The sequence below is a fragment of the Zingiber officinale genome, chromosome 8A (assembly GCF_018446385.1).
Source record: "Zingiber officinale cultivar Zhangliang chromosome 8A, Zo_v1.1, whole genome shotgun sequence".
Taxonomy (NCBI): domain Eukaryota; kingdom Viridiplantae; phylum Streptophyta; class Magnoliopsida; order Zingiberales; family Zingiberaceae; genus Zingiber; species Zingiber officinale.
This window is the reverse complement of record NC_056000.1, coordinates 134,276,198-134,296,680: the sequence shown is the minus strand read 5'-3', so window position 1 is coordinate 134,296,680 and position 20,483 is coordinate 134,276,198. Positions and strand designations below refer to the sequence as shown.

At 39.3% G+C, this 20,483-nt stretch overlaps 2 protein-coding genes across 3 annotated transcripts; both read left to right on the top strand.

Annotated features, from left to right (window-relative positions):
* Positions 1–13,924: 13,924 nt before the first annotated feature.
* Positions 13,925–20,422, top strand: LOC122010338. Of its 2 annotated transcripts, none has more exons than XM_042566832.1 (2): positions 13,925–15,119; positions 20,101–20,422. In XM_042566832.1, exons 1-2 carry the CDS (start codon positions 13,980–13,982, stop codon positions 20,113–20,115), a joined length of 1,155 nt encoding a protein of 384 aa, XP_042422766.1. In that variant the 5' UTR covers positions 13,925–13,979; the 3' UTR covers positions 20,116–20,422. The 2 variants fall into 2 exon arrangements, with proteins under 2 accessions (XP_042422766.1, XP_042422765.1); XM_042566831.1 differs by lacking the exon at positions 20,101–20,422 and adding an exon at positions 15,800–16,434.
* Positions 18,701–20,087, top strand: LOC122010339 (transcription termination factor MTERF15, mitochondrial-like). Its single transcript, XM_042566833.1, has 2 exons — positions 18,701–19,359; positions 19,456–20,087. The coding sequence occupies exons 1-2, from the start codon at positions 18,814–18,816 to the stop codon at positions 19,933–19,935; spliced, it is 1,026 nt and encodes a 341-aa protein (XP_042422767.1). The 5' UTR covers positions 18,701–18,813; the 3' UTR covers positions 19,936–20,087.
* Positions 20,423–20,483: the final 61 nt, after the last annotated feature.

Genomic DNA, 20,483 nt, shown 5'->3' with positions numbered 1-20,483 from the left:
TCTATTTTTGTCAACCATGGCCAAGCACACCCGAGCTCTTTTTAATATAGCTCGGGAGGAAACACCTAGCTGTATTTTCCACCACTAGTCGACTGGTACAATCACCAGTCGACTGGTCTTAAGTGAAATTTGACTGTTATAAACTAATGATCGGCTACCAGTCGACTGATGAAAACATCAGTCGACTGCTACAGTAATGTTATAGTAATGCTACAGTTCTGCTATACGTACCCTGAGTACAGCCTCTCATGCACTCATCCTTGCCCGCACAACCTAGACCTAGCTTTCTAGCCTCCTTCATCAGCTTTACGTCCCTCGGATGTCTCCCTATCCTTCACGCCTTGTCTTCTGGAACTTTCATTAGTCTTGTCTTCATTGTCGGATCTTCACTGCCAAGAGCCATGCTATGGGACTTCATCCTTTGTCAAGTTACACTTGGACTTACATTGCTAAGACTACGTACTTAGATTTACACCGCCAAGACTCACCCTTGGATTTTCCTCCTTTGCCAAGATTACCCTTGGACTTTCCTTGTTGTACCTGTATCTTGCACACTCACAATATATATCAAATACAATAATAAACTTAACTTAAACATTTACCCAAACATCAAAATCTAGGGTACTCAGATTGCTCCAATAGTTAGGACTAGGTCATGGACATAGTTGTCTATAGAGGTGATGAACTAAGTAAAATTGATCTTGTTTATGTTGTAGTGCGTCGAATACTATTCAAGTTTTTGTTACTCATATTCATTGACATGAGAAGAGATATTCATCCCAACACTTATTGTTTAAATTCTTTATTTTTTCTTATTTATAAGTTGTTTGATTGGATTTATAATGCTCAATAATCTATTTATATATGTCATTGTGCTATGTCTTTTTTATAGCAATATGAAATTATTAATTGTGTGTTGAATTTGCTAATCACTTGTGTAGTTGAGATTTGGAACTTTTTTTTGGAATGATATTTAATTCTATCTGAAAACTGAGTTAGATGGGTGGACAGTGAGGAGGAATGTTGATGGAGGAAGGACTTCGAGCTGGGAGTTGCGACCCTAGAGCTAGGAGCTGTAGACTTATGCACACCAAGGCAGAACCAACAAAAACGTTAAATGAATAGTAAAATAATAAATGTGGATGCGTGTGTGTGAGTGTGCATAGCCTAGCGTGCTTGGTCAATGAAGAGGATCCCCTTTTGATACCATCTCTCATAACCTCCCAGTAATAAGACGTCAGAATATGTCGAATGTCAGAATATGTCAGATGGTAGAGGGTGTACAACAACCTCCCTTTAGGAGAAGGAAGGTTCTTTTGCATGTATATGCTTGAGTAATAGAATATTCTCTACTGAGTAATCGTTATTCTTTGACAGGTTGTTGTGATTTTTTAATAGTGTTGTCTCCCAAGGGGAGTCCAATCGGTTCTGGGGTTGACCGATTGTAAACTAGGAGCTTTGCACATGAGAAGTGGGGAATTGGGTCTTGAATCTCCGACTGGCTATGGGGACGACCGGTGGTAGACTAGGAGCTTTGCACATGAGAAGTGGGAAGCTAAGTCCTGGAGGTTCGACCGATGCTGGGGCCGACCGACGGATGTGTGCTGGGAGTCATGTACATGAAAAGTGGGGAACTGAGCCTTAGAAGTCCGACTAGCATTGGGGTCGAGCAGATGTATGCTGAGAATCGTGCCCATGATGAGCGAGGAACTGAATTTTGAAGGTTTGACAGACACTAGGGACCAATCAAATATATGCTGGGAGTCATGCCCATGAGGAGCGAGGAACTGAGTCCTGGAGGTCCGATCGGTGCTGGGGTCGGGTGAACGTATGTTGGGAGCTATGCCAAAGAGGATTGAGTCACTTAGTCCAAGAGGTCCGACCAGCACTAGGGTTGAGCAGATATATGTTGGGAGTCATGCCCAAGAGGAGCGAGGCAATGAGTCTGGAGGTCCGACTGACGCTGGGGCTAGGAAGATATAAACTGGGAGTCGTTTTCATGAGGAGCGAGGAATTGAATCTTGGAGGTCCGACTGACACTGGGGGCCAAGCAGATGTATCCTGGGAGTTGTGCCCAGGAGGAGCGAGAAATTGAGTTCTGGAGGTTCGATCGTCGCTGGAGGCCAAACTAATGTATTCTGGGAGTTATGCCCAGAAGGAGTGAGACACTGAGTCCTAGAGGTCCAATTGGTGTTGGGGGCCAAACGGATGTATGCTAGGAGTCGTGCCTAAGAGGTTCGAGGCAATGAGTCCTAGAGGTCTGACCGGTATTGAGGTCGGGCGGATGTAAACTGGGAGCCCTACCTAAGAGAAGTGGGGAATTGGGCCTTGGGCATCCGACCGGCTCTGGGTCCGATAGGTTGTAGACTGGGAGCCATGCCTAGGGGAAGTGGTTTGTTCAGATATGTACATTCTGATTTTGACCACCACCTCACCTTAACTTAGACTTTCACTTCATCTTGACTATCACCCCCACATTATCTATGAAGCTACTCACAACGCGCAATATTACAAGTCTCCCCTTCAAGTCTAGTCGAAAGAGGCGCTAACCCGACTGACACCTCCTGACTAGATAGCCTATCGTAAAAGACAAATCACTTTTGACTACTAAATCAGATTGCTAGGTCTGTCGTATAACATCGAGCTAGCGGCTAGCGAGGCAAGGAAAATGGAGTGACATATGATGGTGCCGAGCTAGCAACAGAAAAAATGCAGAGTAAGCAGTCATACGCTGGGAGTGCCGAGCGAGAGGCGATATACGAGAAATGTCGAGCGGACAGCAATACGTAAGTGTTGATCCAGCAACGATTTGTGAGAAGTGTCGAGCTGGTGGTGATATGTAAGTTCCAAGTGGGTGGAGATATGGAAGGGATGTCGAGCGAGCAACGATATTTAAGGGATGCCAAACAGGCGATGATATTTAAGTGCCGAGTGGGCGGCAATATGTAAGGAGTAGCGAGTCAACAATGATTTGTCAGAAGTGTCGAACCATTGGAAATTTGTATGGAGTGCCGAGCCAATGACAATTTGTAAGGAGTGTCGAACCAATGACGATTTGTAAGAAGTGTCGATCTAGTGATGACTTGTAAGAAGTGTCAAACCAACGGTGATTTGTAAGTGTCGAGCGGGCGGCGATATGTAAGGGATGTCGAGCAGGTGGGAGTTATGCCCATGTGAATTGCTATTGGGAGCCCTGCCCAAGTGAATTGATATTGGGAGTAATGTCCAAGTGAATAAGTTACAAGAGTCGAGAACAACCGACTGGCTGGTCGTTGGGCACGTGAGCCATGCACACTTATAACTCGCAGCTAAGGCGAGAGTCTGGAACAGCTGACCGGATGGTCGTTGAGTGTGAGAGTCATGCTCATTTATAACTCGCAACTATGACGAGAGTCTGGGACAGTCGACCAGATGGTCGTTGAGCGCGAGAGTCATGCTCACTTATAACTCGCAGCTATGGTGAGAGTCAGGAACAACCGACTAAATGGTCATTGGGCATGAGTCGTACTCGCTTATAACTTGCAGCTGAGGTGAGAGTCTCAAACAACCGATTGGATGGTTATTGGGTGCGAGAGTCATACTCGCTTATAACTTAAAGTTATGGCGAGAGTCTGGGACAGTCAACCTGATGATTGTTGGGCGCAATGACCATACTTGCTTATAACTTACAGCTAATGCGAGAGTCTGAAACAGCTGACTGGATGATCCTTGGGCGCAAGAGTCATGCTCACTTATAACTCGTAGCTGAGGCAAGATTCTGGAACAACCGACTGGATGGTTGTTGGGCCCGAGAGTCATGCTCGCTTATAACTCGCAACTAAGACGAGAGTCTAGAACAACTGACTGGATGGTCGTTGGGCATGAGAGCTATGCTCAATTATAATTCATAGTTGAAGCGAGAGTCTTGAATAGCTGACCTAATGATCATTGGGAATGAGAGTCTTGCTTGCTTATAACTTGTAGCTGATGTGAGAGTCTAGAACAACCGACTGGATGGTCATTAGGCGCGAAAGTCATGTTTGCTTATAACTCGCAGCTGTGGCGAGAGTCTAGAACAGTTGGTCGGACGGTTGTTTGGTGCGTGAGTCGTGCACGCTTATAACTCACAACTGTGGTAAGAGTTTGGAACATAGGCACGAGAGCATGCTCGCTTATAACTCGGTCAAGCGACATGTGAGTCTAGGATATAGGAGCGAGAGTAGACTCGCTTATAACTCTGTCGAGTGGCATGAGAGTCTAGAATATAGGCGCGAGAGCATGCTTGCTTATAACTTAGGCGAATGACATGAGAGTCTGGGACATAAGCGTGAGAGCAGACTCGCTTATAACTTGGCTAATCGACACGAGAGTCAGGGGCATATGCGCGAGAACAGGCTCTCTTATAACTCGGTCGAGCGACACTAGAGTTTGAAATATAGAGGGGAGAGCTGGCTCGCTTATAACTCGACTGAGCGACACAAGAGTCTAGAACTTGGAACGCGAGAGTATGCTCACTTATAACTCGGCTGGGCAGCACAAGAGTCTAGGACAGGCAAGAGAGCAGGCTCGCTTATTACTCGTTTAGGCAGTACGAGAGTCTAGGACAGGCGTGAGAGCACATTGGTTTATAACTCGATCTAGAAACACGAAACTCTTGGACAAGTATAAGAGCAGACTCGCTTATAACTCGGTCAGACTACACAAAAGTCTAGACTTTAAATTTGGAGAGTAGAGGCACAGTGTATGGCCCGAATGCCTTGGAGAGTGAAGGCACGGTGTATGAGCTGAATGCCTTGGAGAGTAGAGGCACCGTATATGATCCGAATGCCTTAGAGAGTGAAGGCATGGTGCATGCCCTAAATACCTTAGAGTTTGAAGGCATGGTGTATGCCCCGAATGTCTTGGAGAATGGAGGCACGGTGTATGACCCAAATGCAAGGGAGAGTGAAGGCACTATGTATGACTCGAATGCTTTAGAATTTGAATGCATGGTATATGACTCGAATGCCTTAAAGAGTGGAGGTACGGTGTATGACCTGAATATCTTGGAGAGTGGGGGCACAGTATATAACCTGAATGCCTTGAAGTTTGATAGAACGGTGTATGACCCTGATGCCTTAGAGAGTGGAGACACGATGTATGACTCAAATATCTTGGAGTGTAGAGGCTGTTGCACAACGGAAAAGAAAAAACACAGTGCTAACACAAGTAATTTTTTACTTGGTTCGGTGCATTGGTCGACTCCTACTCCAAGGCTCGCACTCGTCGAGTATTTTCATTGGACAATCCACTAACAGTTCAAAAATTTGGTTACAAATTTAAGATACAAGAACTTTTTTTTAAAAAAAATACCGACAATAGTAGAGAAATAAACGCAGCACGTTGTCGGAGTTGCTTCGCGGCGTCGCAGGAGCACAACACGACAGAGCAAGCTTTGGAAGGCTTTGTTGTTCGTTGTTCTTTTCTCCAGGGTGCATCCTCCTTATATAGGAAGCTCCGGGTGCCCGGATCCCTTCCAACCGCCTGGAGTGTGACGTAGCTCGTCCAACCATGAAGCTCCACTTGGCGAAGCGCGTTGGGGATAAAACTTGCATCCCAGGCGCCCGGATCCCTTCCAGACGCCCAGACCCCCGGGCGCTCGGACCTTTGTTTTTTCAGAACCTGGAAAAAATATTAGTCCGAGGTAAAATGCAAAACTACCCTGCAAAACAAAGTGTTAGCATAGTTAAATTTATAAGAGTAATAAAAAGCAGTAATTAGATTCCATCTCATCGAGACTGGAATCTAATTACGATCTCAACTTAGATTTCCGAAATAGATCTAAGTTGGATCGACATCTAATGTTTCCTTCCCGGGAATGCATCCTCATAGTCACTCCTCTCCAGTGACTTACCTCAACTTACCTGTCAGACGTCTGGACTTCGTGCTAGCTATTAGGTCAGCCCGTCGACCTAGCTGGACTTCGTGCCAAATGTCAGGTCAGTCCTTCGACCCGTCTGTACTTCGTACCAGCTATCAGGTCAGCCCGTCAACCTAGCTAGATTTCGTGTCAGATGTCAGATCAGCCCGTTGACCCGTCTGGGCTTCTCTTTCATACTTGGTCAAAGTGTTAGATCAATATGAAACTAATTTAGCCTACTTTGTCATTCATCAAAACTTGAGATAGACCGTTAGTACTAACCGCACCAACAATCTCTCCCTTTTTGATACAATGATAACTTGAGTTAAGTTAGTGAAAAATATGCAAGTAAAAAAACAAGGTTTTTAAGTTAGTTGTTATTTGGTATTTCGTTGATTTGTTTTAACTAACTTAAGCCACCTAACCCTCCCCTTTGACATTTATAAAAAAATAACACAGAAAAATAAGTGATTTAGGGAAGTAAAAGAAAATTAAAGAATTAAAGTCAAATTGACTTGGGAGAGTCTAAAGTAGAAACCATAGAATATTTTACTTAAAACTTTAGCTTTTAACTTTCTCAAAAAAATTACTAAGTTTTAAAACTTAGGAAGATAACTTTGTAATAATTTTTTTTGAGTAATTTTTAAAGATAAAGTTTACAAATTTAACCTAATTTTCGAAATAAGCTTTGCAAATTTAAAACACAATTTTCAAATATAGCATTTTTACAAAAGGGAGATTATTAAAGCTAAGTCCAATTTTCAAATCAAAACTAAGTAAAATTTTATTTTTCAAGACTAAGTTTGTAGAATCCAACTTTTAAAATCAATTTTCAAAACTATGTTTGGAAAATCCAATTTTCAAAATCAACTTTTAAAACTAAGTAAAATCTATTTTCGAAACTAAGTTTGTAAAATTTTCAAAATCAATTTTCAAAAATATATTTTCAAAACCAATATTAAAAAAAAAATTGAATCCAATAAAAACTTAATTTTATAAAGGTTAGTTTAAAATCAAATTAAGAAGATATTTTTCAAAAGCTAATTTCAAAATAATGGGAAATAAGTATGAAAATAATTAATCCTCCCCCTGAATCTAACATAAAAAATTGTCTAACCATTTAGTTACTTACAGACTATCAGAGGACAACAACTTTCACTTTGTTAGTCATGTTAAGTCAATTGTAATTAGTTAGTATTTAACTAAGTTGAATTACTTAACCTGCTTGATGTTTGTTTTATATTTAACGCCCAGACATATATCGATGCAATGAATAGCCCCGGCCCAGAGGCAGGGCCGTCCTGGGCGATTGCCCAGGGCCCCAACTTTGGAAGGGCCCACAAATATTATATATATATATATATATATATATATATATATATATATATATATATATATATATATATGTTTTTTGTTTGCTCTCTTTTCTACTGGTGACTCCACGAGACCGCGATGGCATCACAGCGAGGTTGCGCCTTTGCCACTTCTCTACACGGCTGCACCAACACCTCCGGCACGTTGCACCTGGAGGTTTTGAGCTTAGGATGCGGAGGTTTGCGAGTTGTGACGGTTGCGGGTTGTCATCTACCGATCTACTCATCTTTTTCATCCAAGTATAATTATTTTAATTGATTTAAATTATAGTTTTATTCAGTTTATTTAAATTATAGTTTTATAATTATTGTAATGAAAACATTTGGTGAAATGATAATATTTGAAAATATATTTGATTTTTTGTTTGATTTGAAAACATTAAAATCATTAGATAATAATGAGTTGAGAAAATACTGTATTAATTTAACATTCACTTTTACACATGAAAAGATGTTGAGTTAGATGATTTGTTTACAGAATTAAAAATATTACAAGTAACTTTATCAAATGAGATAATGTCAGCAATTGATATTCTTAATTTTGTGAAAACTATAGATTGTTATACAAATGTTGCAATTGCTTATAGAATATTGTTAACTATGTCTGTTATCGTAGGATCAACTGAAAGGAGTTTCTCAAAATTAAAATTGTTAAAAACATATATGAAATCAACAATGTCACAAGAGAGATTGAATGGATTACCAATTTTATCTATTGAAAAAGAGATTTTAGAAAATTTTGAAATTAATAATATTATAGATGATTTTGCATCTAGAAAAATTAGAAGAAGTCATTATAAATAATTTTTACTTTATGAAAAAAATTAAGGGTGTTTCGCCCTGGGCCTCCTGATTGTTAGGACCGGGGCTGACAATGAAATAAGCATCTTAAGTCCAGACAATCTGCCTATGCATCTCACCCCTTTCTATGTTTGACAATCACAAACAAGGTAATCCTAGTGTGTTGGTGAGATGCTCAAATTCTAGTCCTATAGGAACATGCTTTCTAAGGGTTTGACCTAATTCTAAGGCTAAAATTGATTTTTGAATTTCTAAAAATGGAAAGTTTGAAAATATAAAAGTTTTATCCTAAAAGTTAAAAACAACTATTTTTGAAAACAATTTTGAGAATCCTAGTCTATTAATCAGATCAACATAAGTCAATGTTGGAGTCGAGATATAACTAAGTCGAGGTAAATCAAAACAGGATAAGTCACTATCTGAGATAAAATATAACTAAGTCAAGTCACGATCAAGTACATATGGTAGTTATCTAGTCTATCGGGATGATGATGAGGGTGGTTCGGTCCCCAAGGAGCGTAATAACTCTATCAGCTCAGTATGCCGGGCCCGATCATCCTCTCGAGAGATGGATAGATCGCGTCGAAGGTCGGAGATCGCCTGTCGCACGTCCTGTCGTAAGTCGGAGACCTCCTGCCGCATCTCCCATCGTAGGTCGGTGATCTCCTGCGCATACCTCGATGAAAATCGGAGACCTCCTGACGGAGACTCGTCATAGATAGCTCAAGTCTGGCAACTCGATCACCTAGAGTGCGAGGAGCGGGACGTGGTGCTCGACCTGGAGGTGGAGGTGGTGTCAGGGCCGGAGCGGCCTCGCCGAATAGCGCGACCATAAACTCATCCTACTCTGCCTCCTCCTGGACATCTGGGTTCGGCTGGTGTTGTGCCCCCCTCCGCCAAGATAGGACACCCTCATCATCTATATGGATACCTCCTAGAGAAAAGTTCCTAGATCCTAGGACGTCGAACTCAGTCATGACTCGGATATCGCCTCGGGTGACGTCAAGACGTAGGGAGGCGATATATGCCGTCAAAATATGACAGTACGACATGTGAACTCGAGCGCTGGTGGTAACTCCAGCTGAGTAGATAATAGTCTGAAAGATATGTAAGCTAATGCCTATGTTTAATCTATGGCAGAGGGCATACAGGAGAAAAGAATGAAATGGACGCATCATCGCGATGTCGCGAGTGGTCAACGACAAGATACAGAAGACTAAAATCCTATAGAGTACATAGTCGTGAACTCGAAGGGATACTGACCTAAGCATAATCACAGTGGGTACTCGCTCTCCCCTAAAAAAATACGAATAAATCGTATCCGGAGTAATGTGCGAGTAAGGATTACCAAATGGTAGATCCCTAGGAGGGTAGCACTGAAAAGCGCACGTAGATGGTCGTAGGTCTAAAAAGGTCTGGATGATGGTAGGGGATAGGGTGATATCAGTACTAGCTACCTTAGTAGTATATGTAAGATCATCTATCTTGACTAAGTTATTGTAAAATTCAGCACATAAACTTATGTTTACTGAACTGGTACAATAAACAAGGTTCTGCAAGCTATAGTGGTAAATGACCTCTACAGCTGGAATGCAGGAACGCAAGAAAAACTGTCTATCTAATCACCTAGTCCTGATATGCATATAAATGGTAGACTTAAACCTAATCTTAAGTTCGTCAATAGGGAACTTAGGGTCGACACTAGCAGTAGAGGGTCCATCACTAGATCTAGAACGTTTCCTAAATTATTAAAGAATAACTATACTAAGAATAAATTACATAAATGAAATATTTTAAAAATTTAGGAAAGAAAAAGAATTTACCAAGGCATCGTGAATAAGAATTTTAGAAATGACGACATCGGTTAACTAGCAGCAGCGTAATAACCGAAGAAAAGAGGAAAAAATTTTAATTATCAATAATTCTCTCGTTAAGGCTTGAAGAGAACCTTTGCAAGAGATAAAGAGATGAGGTGCAAGAGGAGTGCCCCCTCCCCAAGGTCTGGGCGCCCGGAGTGCCTTCCGGGTGGCCCGGAAGGCTATACTTGGGGCGTCCGACCTTGGTTTTTGACCGATTTTTTTTAGGTTCCGAACGTTTAAAATAAATTTTTGAGAAAAAAGTTTAAGATAAATTTTTATGCTTGATTTTAAAATAAATTTTAAGTTAATATAAATTTTAAAAAGGATTTTTAAAATAAATTTTAAGTTAAAAAGAATATTTAAAATAAATTTTCAGTTGAAAAGATTTTTAAAATAAATTTTAAGTTAAAAAGGATTTTTAAAATAAATTTCAAGTTAAACATAAAATTTTAAAATAAATTTTAAGTTAAAAAGATTTTTAAAATAAATTTTAAGTTAAAAATAAAAAAAAATTAAGTTAAAAAGGATTTTTTTTTAAAAAATAGATTTTTAAGTTAAAAATAATTTTTAAAATAAATTTTATGTTAAAAATATTTTTAAAATAAATGGTGATTTTCCATTTGGTAGCCTATCGTGTGGTCCGTTGAGGATGTCTTTGATCCTCGCATGGAGTTGACTCGCTGTTTCTCCTTCCTGCATTTTAATATTAAATAATTTGTTTAACAAAAGATCGTGCTTAGTTACCTTTGCGTCGCTTGTTCCTTTATGTAGTTCGATCAACTTGTCCCATAACTCTTTAGCGTTTTGGTGCGGTCCCACTCAGTTCAGCTTTTCCTTTGTCAGTCCACATTGCAGCGTGTTGAGAGCTTTATAGTCCATTAAGGATTTCTTTCTCATATCCGGAGTCCACCGTTACAGGTCTAGTGAGTTTCCGGAGTTGTTGACCGGTACCTTGTATCCTCTGGTGACACTGAACCACTGGTCGAAGTCGGTCTTCAGGTAGACCTCCATCTGCTTCTTCTAGTAGGGGAAGTCCTCCCCGTTGAATAGAGGAGACGTATTGTGTTGAAGCCTTTAACTTGAGACATTTTTATTCTGCACACAAATAAACAAAGAGACAAAAATCCCAAGGCTTGGTCTTGGATTAGCAGTGTGGAATAAAATTAAAGAAAAACTGAATTGGTGTTGCACCAATTCAGCTTAATTACTATGGATAAAAATTTCCAAAAGTGGCAATGATACCAGTTTGGATTTATAGCGTAAAACTAAAAAACGAAAAAAAATAAAAACAAATTTCACCCCTGTTGATTGGTGGTTGCACTAAATCAGAGTACCTGCTCTGATAACACTTGTTGGATCGTGAAAGTCGATAGAAAGGGGGGGGGTGAATATCAATTTAGAAATTCATTGAAAATCGAGTGCAGAGCGGAAAAGAAAAAACATAGTGTTAACACAAGTAATTTTTTACTTGGTTCGGAGCCTTAGTCGACTCCTACTCCAAGGCTCGCACTCGTCGAGTGCTTTCGTTGGGCAATCCACTAGTAGTTCAAAAATTCGATTACAAATTTAAGGTACAAGAACTTTTTTTAAAAAAAATACCGATAATAGTAAAGAAATAAAGGCAGCACGTAGTCGGAGTCGCTTTGCGGCGTCGCAGGAGCACAACACGGTAGAGCAAGCTTTGGAAGGCTTTGTTGTTCGTTGTTCTTTGCTCTAGGGTGCATCCTCCTTATATAGGAGTCTCTGGGCACCTAGATCGCTTCCGAGCGCTTGGAGTGTGAAGTAGCCCGTCCAACCATGAAGCTAAACGTGGCGAAGCGCGTTGGGGATAAAACTTGCATCCCGGGCGCCTGGATCCCTTCCAAGCGCCCGGACCTTTGTTTTTTCAGAACTTGCAAAAAACATTAGTCCGAGGCAAAATGCAAAACTATCCTGCAAAACAAAGTGTTAGCACAGTTAAGTTTATAAGAGTAATAAAAAGCAGTAACTAGATTCCATCTTATCGAGACTGGAATCTAGTCACGATCTCAACTTATATTTCTGAAATGGATCTAAGTTGGATCAACGCCTAATGTTCCCTTCTCGAGAACGCGTCCTCACAGTCACTCTCCTCTAGTGACTTACCTCAACTTACCTGTCAGACGTTCGGTCAGCCCTTCGACCCATCTGGACTTCGTGTCAGCTATCAGGTCAGCCCGTCGACCTAGCTGGACTTCGTGCTAAACGTCAGGTCAACCCTTCGACTCGTCTGGACTTCGTGCCAGCTATCAGGTCAGTCCGTCCACCTAGTTGGACTTCATGCAAGACGTCAGGTCAGCCCGTCGACCTGCCAGACCTCCAAGGGCAGACATCCCAGCACAACCAACTATTACCCTATTACTGTCATTTTTAATTTTCACTAACCCGAACCCCATTTGAATAGAATAATCACATAGCACCTTCCTATACACTTCCCGATTCTCAAAAATCATTCCTTGCATTAATTTAATTTTTTCACCTTCTACGAACTTATACTCTTCTCTATTCAAACATTTGGCTAGCAAATTAGGTTCAACATCACTTTCAGAATCAAAATCAGGAATGGAATCATTTTCAAAGTCATAATTGAAAATTTCACTCCCATTATCACTTTCGGTTTCATGAATGCAATATTTGTTAAACCTACTGTCGTCAACAAAATCATGGTTATTTTCATCATCACTTATCACAAATATATCATCCTCTTCACTTAATTCAACATCATCACTGTTCTCTACTCCTATGTTTGTAATCCCTTCACCATGTCCATTTTTTGCAACTAATCTTGCACTTGTCTTACATTTCACATTGCCTCTAGAAGGCTTTTCTGCATTTTCAGGTCTGGTATCGGAACACTTATTCATCACACTAACAGCATTAGTCTTATCATCAATAATATTTTCATTCAACACAGCATTAAGGTTATCATCAGCATTAGGGTCAACAACAAATATGTTCTCTTATCAAAGGAAAACATAAAGTTATCATCAACAGAAATTGACTCTTCAACATACACATTAATTACATATTGTCTATTATAAACTCTAAACATCTCTTCAACTTTATAATCACTGTCCAACACCATCCTAGTTCGCTATAAGGCACATCACAAGTAACAACCAGCAACATGGTTTTCCAAGCCTCAGGGTCACACCAAAACTACTCTGTAATATCAGAGAGCAACACAACATATGATACTGCATGGCTACCATAGTGCAATATTATTTGGAATACAGGTTTATTCCCAACCTACAAAAACAGACCAACAGTGTAACACCAATACATTCTCAATGAACAACAACCCTAAATTCTAAAAAAATGATTAAATTTTCATAATAAAACATAATAATAGAAGTCCTAACTATCATTAACTTTTCGTATTATCATCACCAAAATAATAATTTTCAAAAACCCCAATTTTTGGTTTATTCAAGCGCTAGATGTACCGATCTCTGCCATATAGTTCAAGTCATTTACTGAAACACATTAAATACAAAAGTTTTATAACTTTTTGATTTCACCAACATTTTCATGCATGTCTACACATATATACATAAGCTTACCATGTTTGTGTGTTGTGTCAAACCTTGATTCTCTCTATGTCTCCTCCGTGTTTAGATCGTTCGGAATATTTTTATAGCTGCTCTCTGGGATGAAATATGGCTGATTATTTGGTCGAGAGAAATTAAGAGTTGATCGAGATAAGTCGATGGAGAGAAGTGTTGGAGTTTGTGTATGAGAGTGGAAGATATAAATGTTATCGATGTCCATTTTTGTTAAAAAAAAAAAAAACATTCAGCTGTGTTAGTTAATTTTTTACTTTTTTTCCCTTGAAACGCAGAAGTATATATATATTTTTCTTATTTTTACCGGTTGACTCCTGTCGTCAATCAATTAAGAGACTTTTTGTTAATTTTGAAATCATGAGAATCATTTCGTACTTTAGTCAAACCTCATGCGGTAAAATGTAATTCACCCTTTTTAAAATTAGGGTTTGCGATATGGTCTGTGCGTTACATTCGTGGCGAGCTTACCTGGTCGGGCGTCGTGATGCTTCACCTGCACTCCCTAGTCCGCCGCCATGCGCTCCTTCCATCGATCCAACTCCGCCGTCTCTTCTTCTCCACCGGCGCTTCGGCCTCCACCTCAGTCGCCGCCGCTTCTACCGATCCCCACTTCCTTGTCGAGTACCTCGTGAATACATGCGGCTTCTCCGCCGACGATGCTTCCAAGGTCTCCAAGTCGCTCCCCCGTATTCGGTCCGCCGAGAAGGCTGACGCCGTTCTTGGATTTCTCAGATCCCAGGGCCTTGATGACTCTAATCTCAGAAAGCTAATAACTTGGAAACCAACATTGCTCGGCTGCGATGTGCAGACGAACCTCGCTCATAAGTTCAATTTTTTACGCGACATGGGGTTCTCTGAGTCCGACGCCGTCAATGTCGTTATGCTGCACCCCATCATTCTTTCCCTCAACGTCCAGAACACGCTTCTCCCCAGATTGAAGGTTTGGGAAAGTTTATTTGGATCGAGGGAGATCCTCCTCAGGAAACTCCGGAGCTGTAATAGGTTTATGAGCACCAGCATTGAGAATGTGGTACGCCCTAACTTGAACTTCTTACGGGATGAATGCGGAATTCCTGAAGACAGGGTTTCCCTTGTCCTTAAAATGCACCCCGGCTTCATAGTGCAGAATCCTGAATCCCTCCGGGCTTTGGTAGATAGAGCTGAAGGGATTGGAGTTTCCCGGAAATCTAAGATGTTCCTCAGGATCCTTGATGTGCTGCACGGGGTCAGCAAGGAGAAATTTGAGGCCCAAGTAAAGCTCATGCACAGCTTTGGTTGGTCGAACTCGGATTTCATTGCTGCATTCAAGAAACGTCCAACCTTTTTATGGCATTCCACAGAGCTATTGCAGAGGAAGATGGAATTTTTTATCAAGGATGTTGAAATTAAACCTTCTGAGATTGCTAACCACCCAATCATTTTAGCATTTAGTTTGGAAAAGAGGTCAATTCCTCGGTTTCAATTGATGAAGATATTGAAATCTGAAGGGTTATGGACTTCAAAAATCAAGCTACAAAACTTTTTCTCATTGCCGAGTTCAAAATTCTTGCAGAGCTTTGTCCTCCCTTACAAAGATAAACTCCCCAAACTTCTTGAAGTCTTGCGAGCTGTAGCTGAGTTAAAGGTGAATACTCCAAACTGCAAATGAATGTGAGGATTTATTTGAGTATGTTATTTTATGACGTAGAAGCAATGATATTGAGCTAATCTTTATTGTAGTTTTCATGCTCTATTATTTATAACTGTTATTGTAGACATGAGAATGCTAGGTTTTCCGAGTTCCATTTTGCAAACTGATTTGCATTAGCAGTATTTGGAGGCATTTAACCCTGTCGCTCATGTCTCAAATGGGGATTTGTCACCTATCTGATCAAAGACCAGAAAAGCTATTCCTAATACCAGGAACTATAATCACTATGACTCTACATCTTCAATTAGTAGTGTTTGAAAGATTTTTATTGCCATAAATAAAAAGAGATGGGAAATTACAATTGCTGTGTAAGTGAAGATGGATGGGACAATGTTTTACAAATTTAAAAGGACTTTTACACCAAGGTGTTCCTAGCTGGCTAAATTAGAATAGATATATAGATAAATAAATAAATATCAAAGAAGAGTGAAGACGCTACTGACACAAAGGGATTCTTTGTCAAGTCTTATAAATGGATGGCACCCTGGGATCGGGGCATTAGCCCAATCAACACAGCTTGTGACACAATGTTAGCTTTTTTTTGTTTCTTAAGATAGCTAATTAATTTGATTGCAGTCAAGATACATCCAACTTTTTTATTGAGTTCCACATAGGCATTGCAGAGGAAGATGGAATTTTTTTATCAAGGATGTTGGGATTGTGCCTTTAGACATTGCTCACCACCCGTTGCCTTTAGGATTAAGTTTGGAAAAGAGGTTGATTCCTCCGTTTCGTGTGATGAAGATATTGAAATCAACTACATATATTTTTCTCATCGTCTGGTCCAAAATTTTTGCAGAAGTATGTGTTCCCTTGCAAAGATAAATTACCCAAAGGACATGAAATCTTGTGAGTTGTAGCTGAGTTTGAGAGGAATATCCAACAGTTGAAGGGTTTATTTGGGTATGAGTTTCTTTTCTGAATAAGCAATGATATTGAACCATTCCTGTTCTAATTTCATATGGTTTGTTTATTATTTCCTAGTGCGTCAATTATAAATTTAACTGCTAATTCAAACATGAGGGTGCTAGTTTTTTCCAAATTTCTTTTTTACCTTCTGTTTGACTTGCAAAGCACTTATTTTAGGAACTGGTCAGAGGAACTCCCTGCAAAATAGAAGACATTGTGTGTTTTAAAATGTACAGTCAATTCTATTTCTCCCTTTAATTATTGTTGATGTGCAATTTTCTTCATTATAAATTATTTTAATTCTGATTTTTTTAAAGTCCACCCATCTTTTCATAGCATATTTAAAATATTTTTTGATTGAGAATACCTACATAAGTATTGATAGTTTTTTAGTTTACTCTTACTGTCATGGAGTGGAATGAAGAATATGAAAATTAAAAAAAAATGCACTGCATTACTATTTCAAGTGAATGCAAATTATATTATAAATATGAAAATAAAATAAAAATAAATTACATCCTTCAATTGAATGTAAATTATATTATGAAAAGTAAATAAAAATTCATTCCACTATTTAAAAATAAAATTTACTTATTACATATTAAATTTTACATTGCTTTACCCATAAAAAAAATCCATCACTCTCGTCTGGTTTTTGTCTATAGGACACAATAAGGGTGGAGTTCATTACATAATCATCTTTAGCTAATGAAAATGTTTTTTCAAGATCACTATACTCATTCAATATCACTGGTGGATTTATTGAATAGTTCATATTATTCGTTATAAATTTATTAATAGAAACATCCCTTTCAATTTCTGAATTTCAACTAGCATTTTAATATTTTAATATTCTGGTTGAGTCCATGTATTTTCAAACATTTGTTCTAACTAATTCTTGCTAATAACATCTTATTGTATATACAATTCATACTCTCTAGTACTCAACACAATACTAGAGTGGAAGATGACATTTTGTCATTATTGATATTTATGTTTGGTGTATCATCATCAAATCAGTCTTGTTTTTGTGAATCAATCAATTCCATTTTACGTGAACACACTTCATCATAAAATGAATCTCCGTATTGATGTAACTGTAAATAACAATCACTTATATTAAATATGTGAATATTTCTATAGCACATTAGTTAAGTGAAGGAAATCAATAGATCATCACATGTTTTTAAATTTGTAGTTGTATATTTTAAAATTTAACATTTCACAAACAAGCAACTTTAAACTCGTAACCATACTATTTATTGATTAATTTAAGGTATTATGAATTAATTTTTTAATACAAAAAAGATTGACAATAAAGTCAAGATAGCATTAATAATACAAGATAATTAACATTTTACTAAACCATATTGGTGAGGTTCATATAATATTAATCTATATTCCCATGAGATGTGTCGTTGGTTAGAGAGTGACAGACTTACTATAATGAAATAAGAGATTAATTTTTAGTAGGCGCATGTCCTCGTAAAAAAAAACTCTTTCCATCCTAGTTAATTTGGTAATTTATTATAAGTTGACTTTATGATTTACCTCCCTTTATATAATCTAGGGACGAATTATGAAAGTCCCCTCGGGGCGGTGTGATGGTTAAGACATGGGATGTTGCCACATGAGGTCTTGGGGTCGAAACTCGGTGTGACCGAGCATAACCTCCCCCATGTCTTAGCCATTTGTACTAATGGCTAGTAGTCACCCGTAATTTACCTTCTCCGTGTTGACCTAGGGACGGATTGGTGGGGGCGCTGGGGGCGACGAATTATGAAAGGTGCATAAGGTGAGCGTAATCATTTTTTTTACTATAACTTACTCCATATAATGTTAATTTTTACATCATATTAATTTATTTATGGATTAGTAGAAGAAAATTTATATATTGTTCACAAGATTTATCAGAACGTAAATTTATGGATTTTACAATATTGGTAAGGGCTATTTGAGATGTTAACATGGCCTACACGGTTTATAGATTATCTGGAATGTTAGTTGACAGAACTTAACGAGTATTTGAAATTTTTTAACCTGGCGTTACAGTTGCTTACACTTGGCGGCCAACACCTCACTTGTACACTGTCCTAATACGATAACAGAGAGCTAACAAACCTTTCATCTTCGTGGTCAGGAGAGAGACGTGTGGTCAAGAGCAGTTATCTTATGAAGACAGTCGGAGACATAAACTGCATTGTTTGCCAGAGAAAACGTTGCACTATAGCTATGTTTGTTAGGTTTTCTCCAATAAAGTTTTCCATGTACAACAAGTTGAATAGTTTGCTAAATATGAAACTCCATACTTCAAACGAAGTACCAACGATTTTTAAGAAGGGTAAAATAAAAAAGGAACCCACGGGAGGCTATGCTATTGAACAGTCCCAAAACACCTATGTAATTTGGGGAAAATAAAGGATATTTTATAAAAAAAAATAAAAGTCTTGCAAATTATTTTATATCAGTATAAAACTTTATGCAAAATAAATGGAACGTTAAATATTTAAAGGAGCAGGGTTTTTTTTTTTTTTTTTTGCTATTTTTTCTTTCTGGTATGTAACGCAAAAGTGAAATTTATGGGTAGCCTTAAGAAAATACGGAACATATAGGGGGACAAATATGAAATTGGCCCAGAAGTGAAGAGCCTTTCAATTAGGGATTTGCGATTTGGTCTTTGCGTTACATTCGTGACGAGCTTACCTGGTCGGCCGTCGCGATGCTTCACCTTCACTCCCTGGTCCGCCGCCAGGCGCTCCTTCCATCGATCCAACTCCGTCGCCTCTTCTTCTCCACCGGCGCTTCCGCCTCCTCCTCAGTCGCCACCGCTTCTCCCGATCCCAACTTCCTGGTCGAGTACCTCATGAATACATGCGGGTTCTCCGCCGCCGATGCTTCCAAGGTCTCCAAGTCGCTCCCCCGTTTTCGGTCCGCCGAGAAGGCCGACGCCGTTCTTGGATTTCTCAGATCTCAGGGCATTGATGGAGCTAATCTCAGAAAGATGATAACTTGGAAACCAGGATATCTCTACTGGGATGTGGAGACGAACCTCGCTCAGAAGTTTAAAATTTTGCACGAAATGGGATTATCTGAGTCTGACGCCGTCAATGTCGTTATGCATCACCCCGTCATTCTTCGCCTCAACGTCCAGAACACGCTTCTCCCCAGATTGAAGGTTTGGGAAAGTTTATTTGGATCGAGGGAGATCCTCCTCAGACAACTCCGGGGCTGTAATAGGTTTATGAGCACCAGCATTGAGAATGTGGTACGGCCTAACTTGAACTTCTTACGGGATGAATGTGGTATTCCTGAAGACAGGGCTTCTCTTGTCATTAAAAAGCACCCTGGCTTCGTCGTGCAGAATCCTGAATCCCTCCGGGCTTTGTCTGATAGAGCAGAGGGGATTGGAATTCCCCGGAAATCTAAGATGTTTCTCTGGATCCTTGATGCGCTGCACGGGGTCAGCAAGGAAAAATTTGAGGTCCAAGTAAAGCTCATGCACAGCTTTGGTTGGTCGAACTCGGATTTCACTACTGCATTCAAGCAACGTCCTACCTTTTTATGGCGTTCCGCAGAGGCATTGCAGAGGAAGATGGAATTTTTTATCAAGGATGTTGAACTTAAACCTTCTGAGATTGCTAAAAACCCAACCGTTTTAGCATTTAGTTTGGAAAAGAGGTTGATACCTCGATTTCAATTGATGAAGATATTGAAATCTGAAGGGTTATGGACTTCAAAAACCAAGCTACATAGATTTTTCTCATTGCCTGGTCCAAAATTCTTGCAGACCTTTGTTCTCCCTTACAAAGATAAACTCCCCAAGCTTCTTGATCTCTCGTGAGCTGTAGCTGAGTTCAAGGGGAATAAACCAAACTGCAAATGAATGCAAGGATTTATTTCAGGATGTTATTTTGTTACTTACAAGCAATGATTTTGAGCCGATTTTTATTGTAGTTTTTCAAGTTCCTTTTTGCAACCTGATTAAGTTGTCGACGATTTGTTTTAGGAACTTCTCAGGTGAACTCCTGATGAGCAGATATTTAAGAATGATCAGAGTCAGACGGATGCTACACTACACTGCCCATCTGCCAAAGTCATAGAGAAACCATTTTTCTTTCTAGTTAATCTTTAGTATCTTTCGAAGCTGGAGGAGCATAGAATTCACATTGCAATTTCCTTCATTGAGCTTGTGGGAGGAAAGAGTCCATCACCTGCTTACACAAGGACATATCTTTCTTGTTGCCCCAAAAGATCTGAAAGAAAATAGCTCACCTATCGAGCACATTTAGGTGATATATGTGACAATAAACACTCACAAGGACTATTTAGTGAAGCATCAATTTTATTTGAAACAACACTTTATAACAGTTACTGAATATTTTTTAGTAT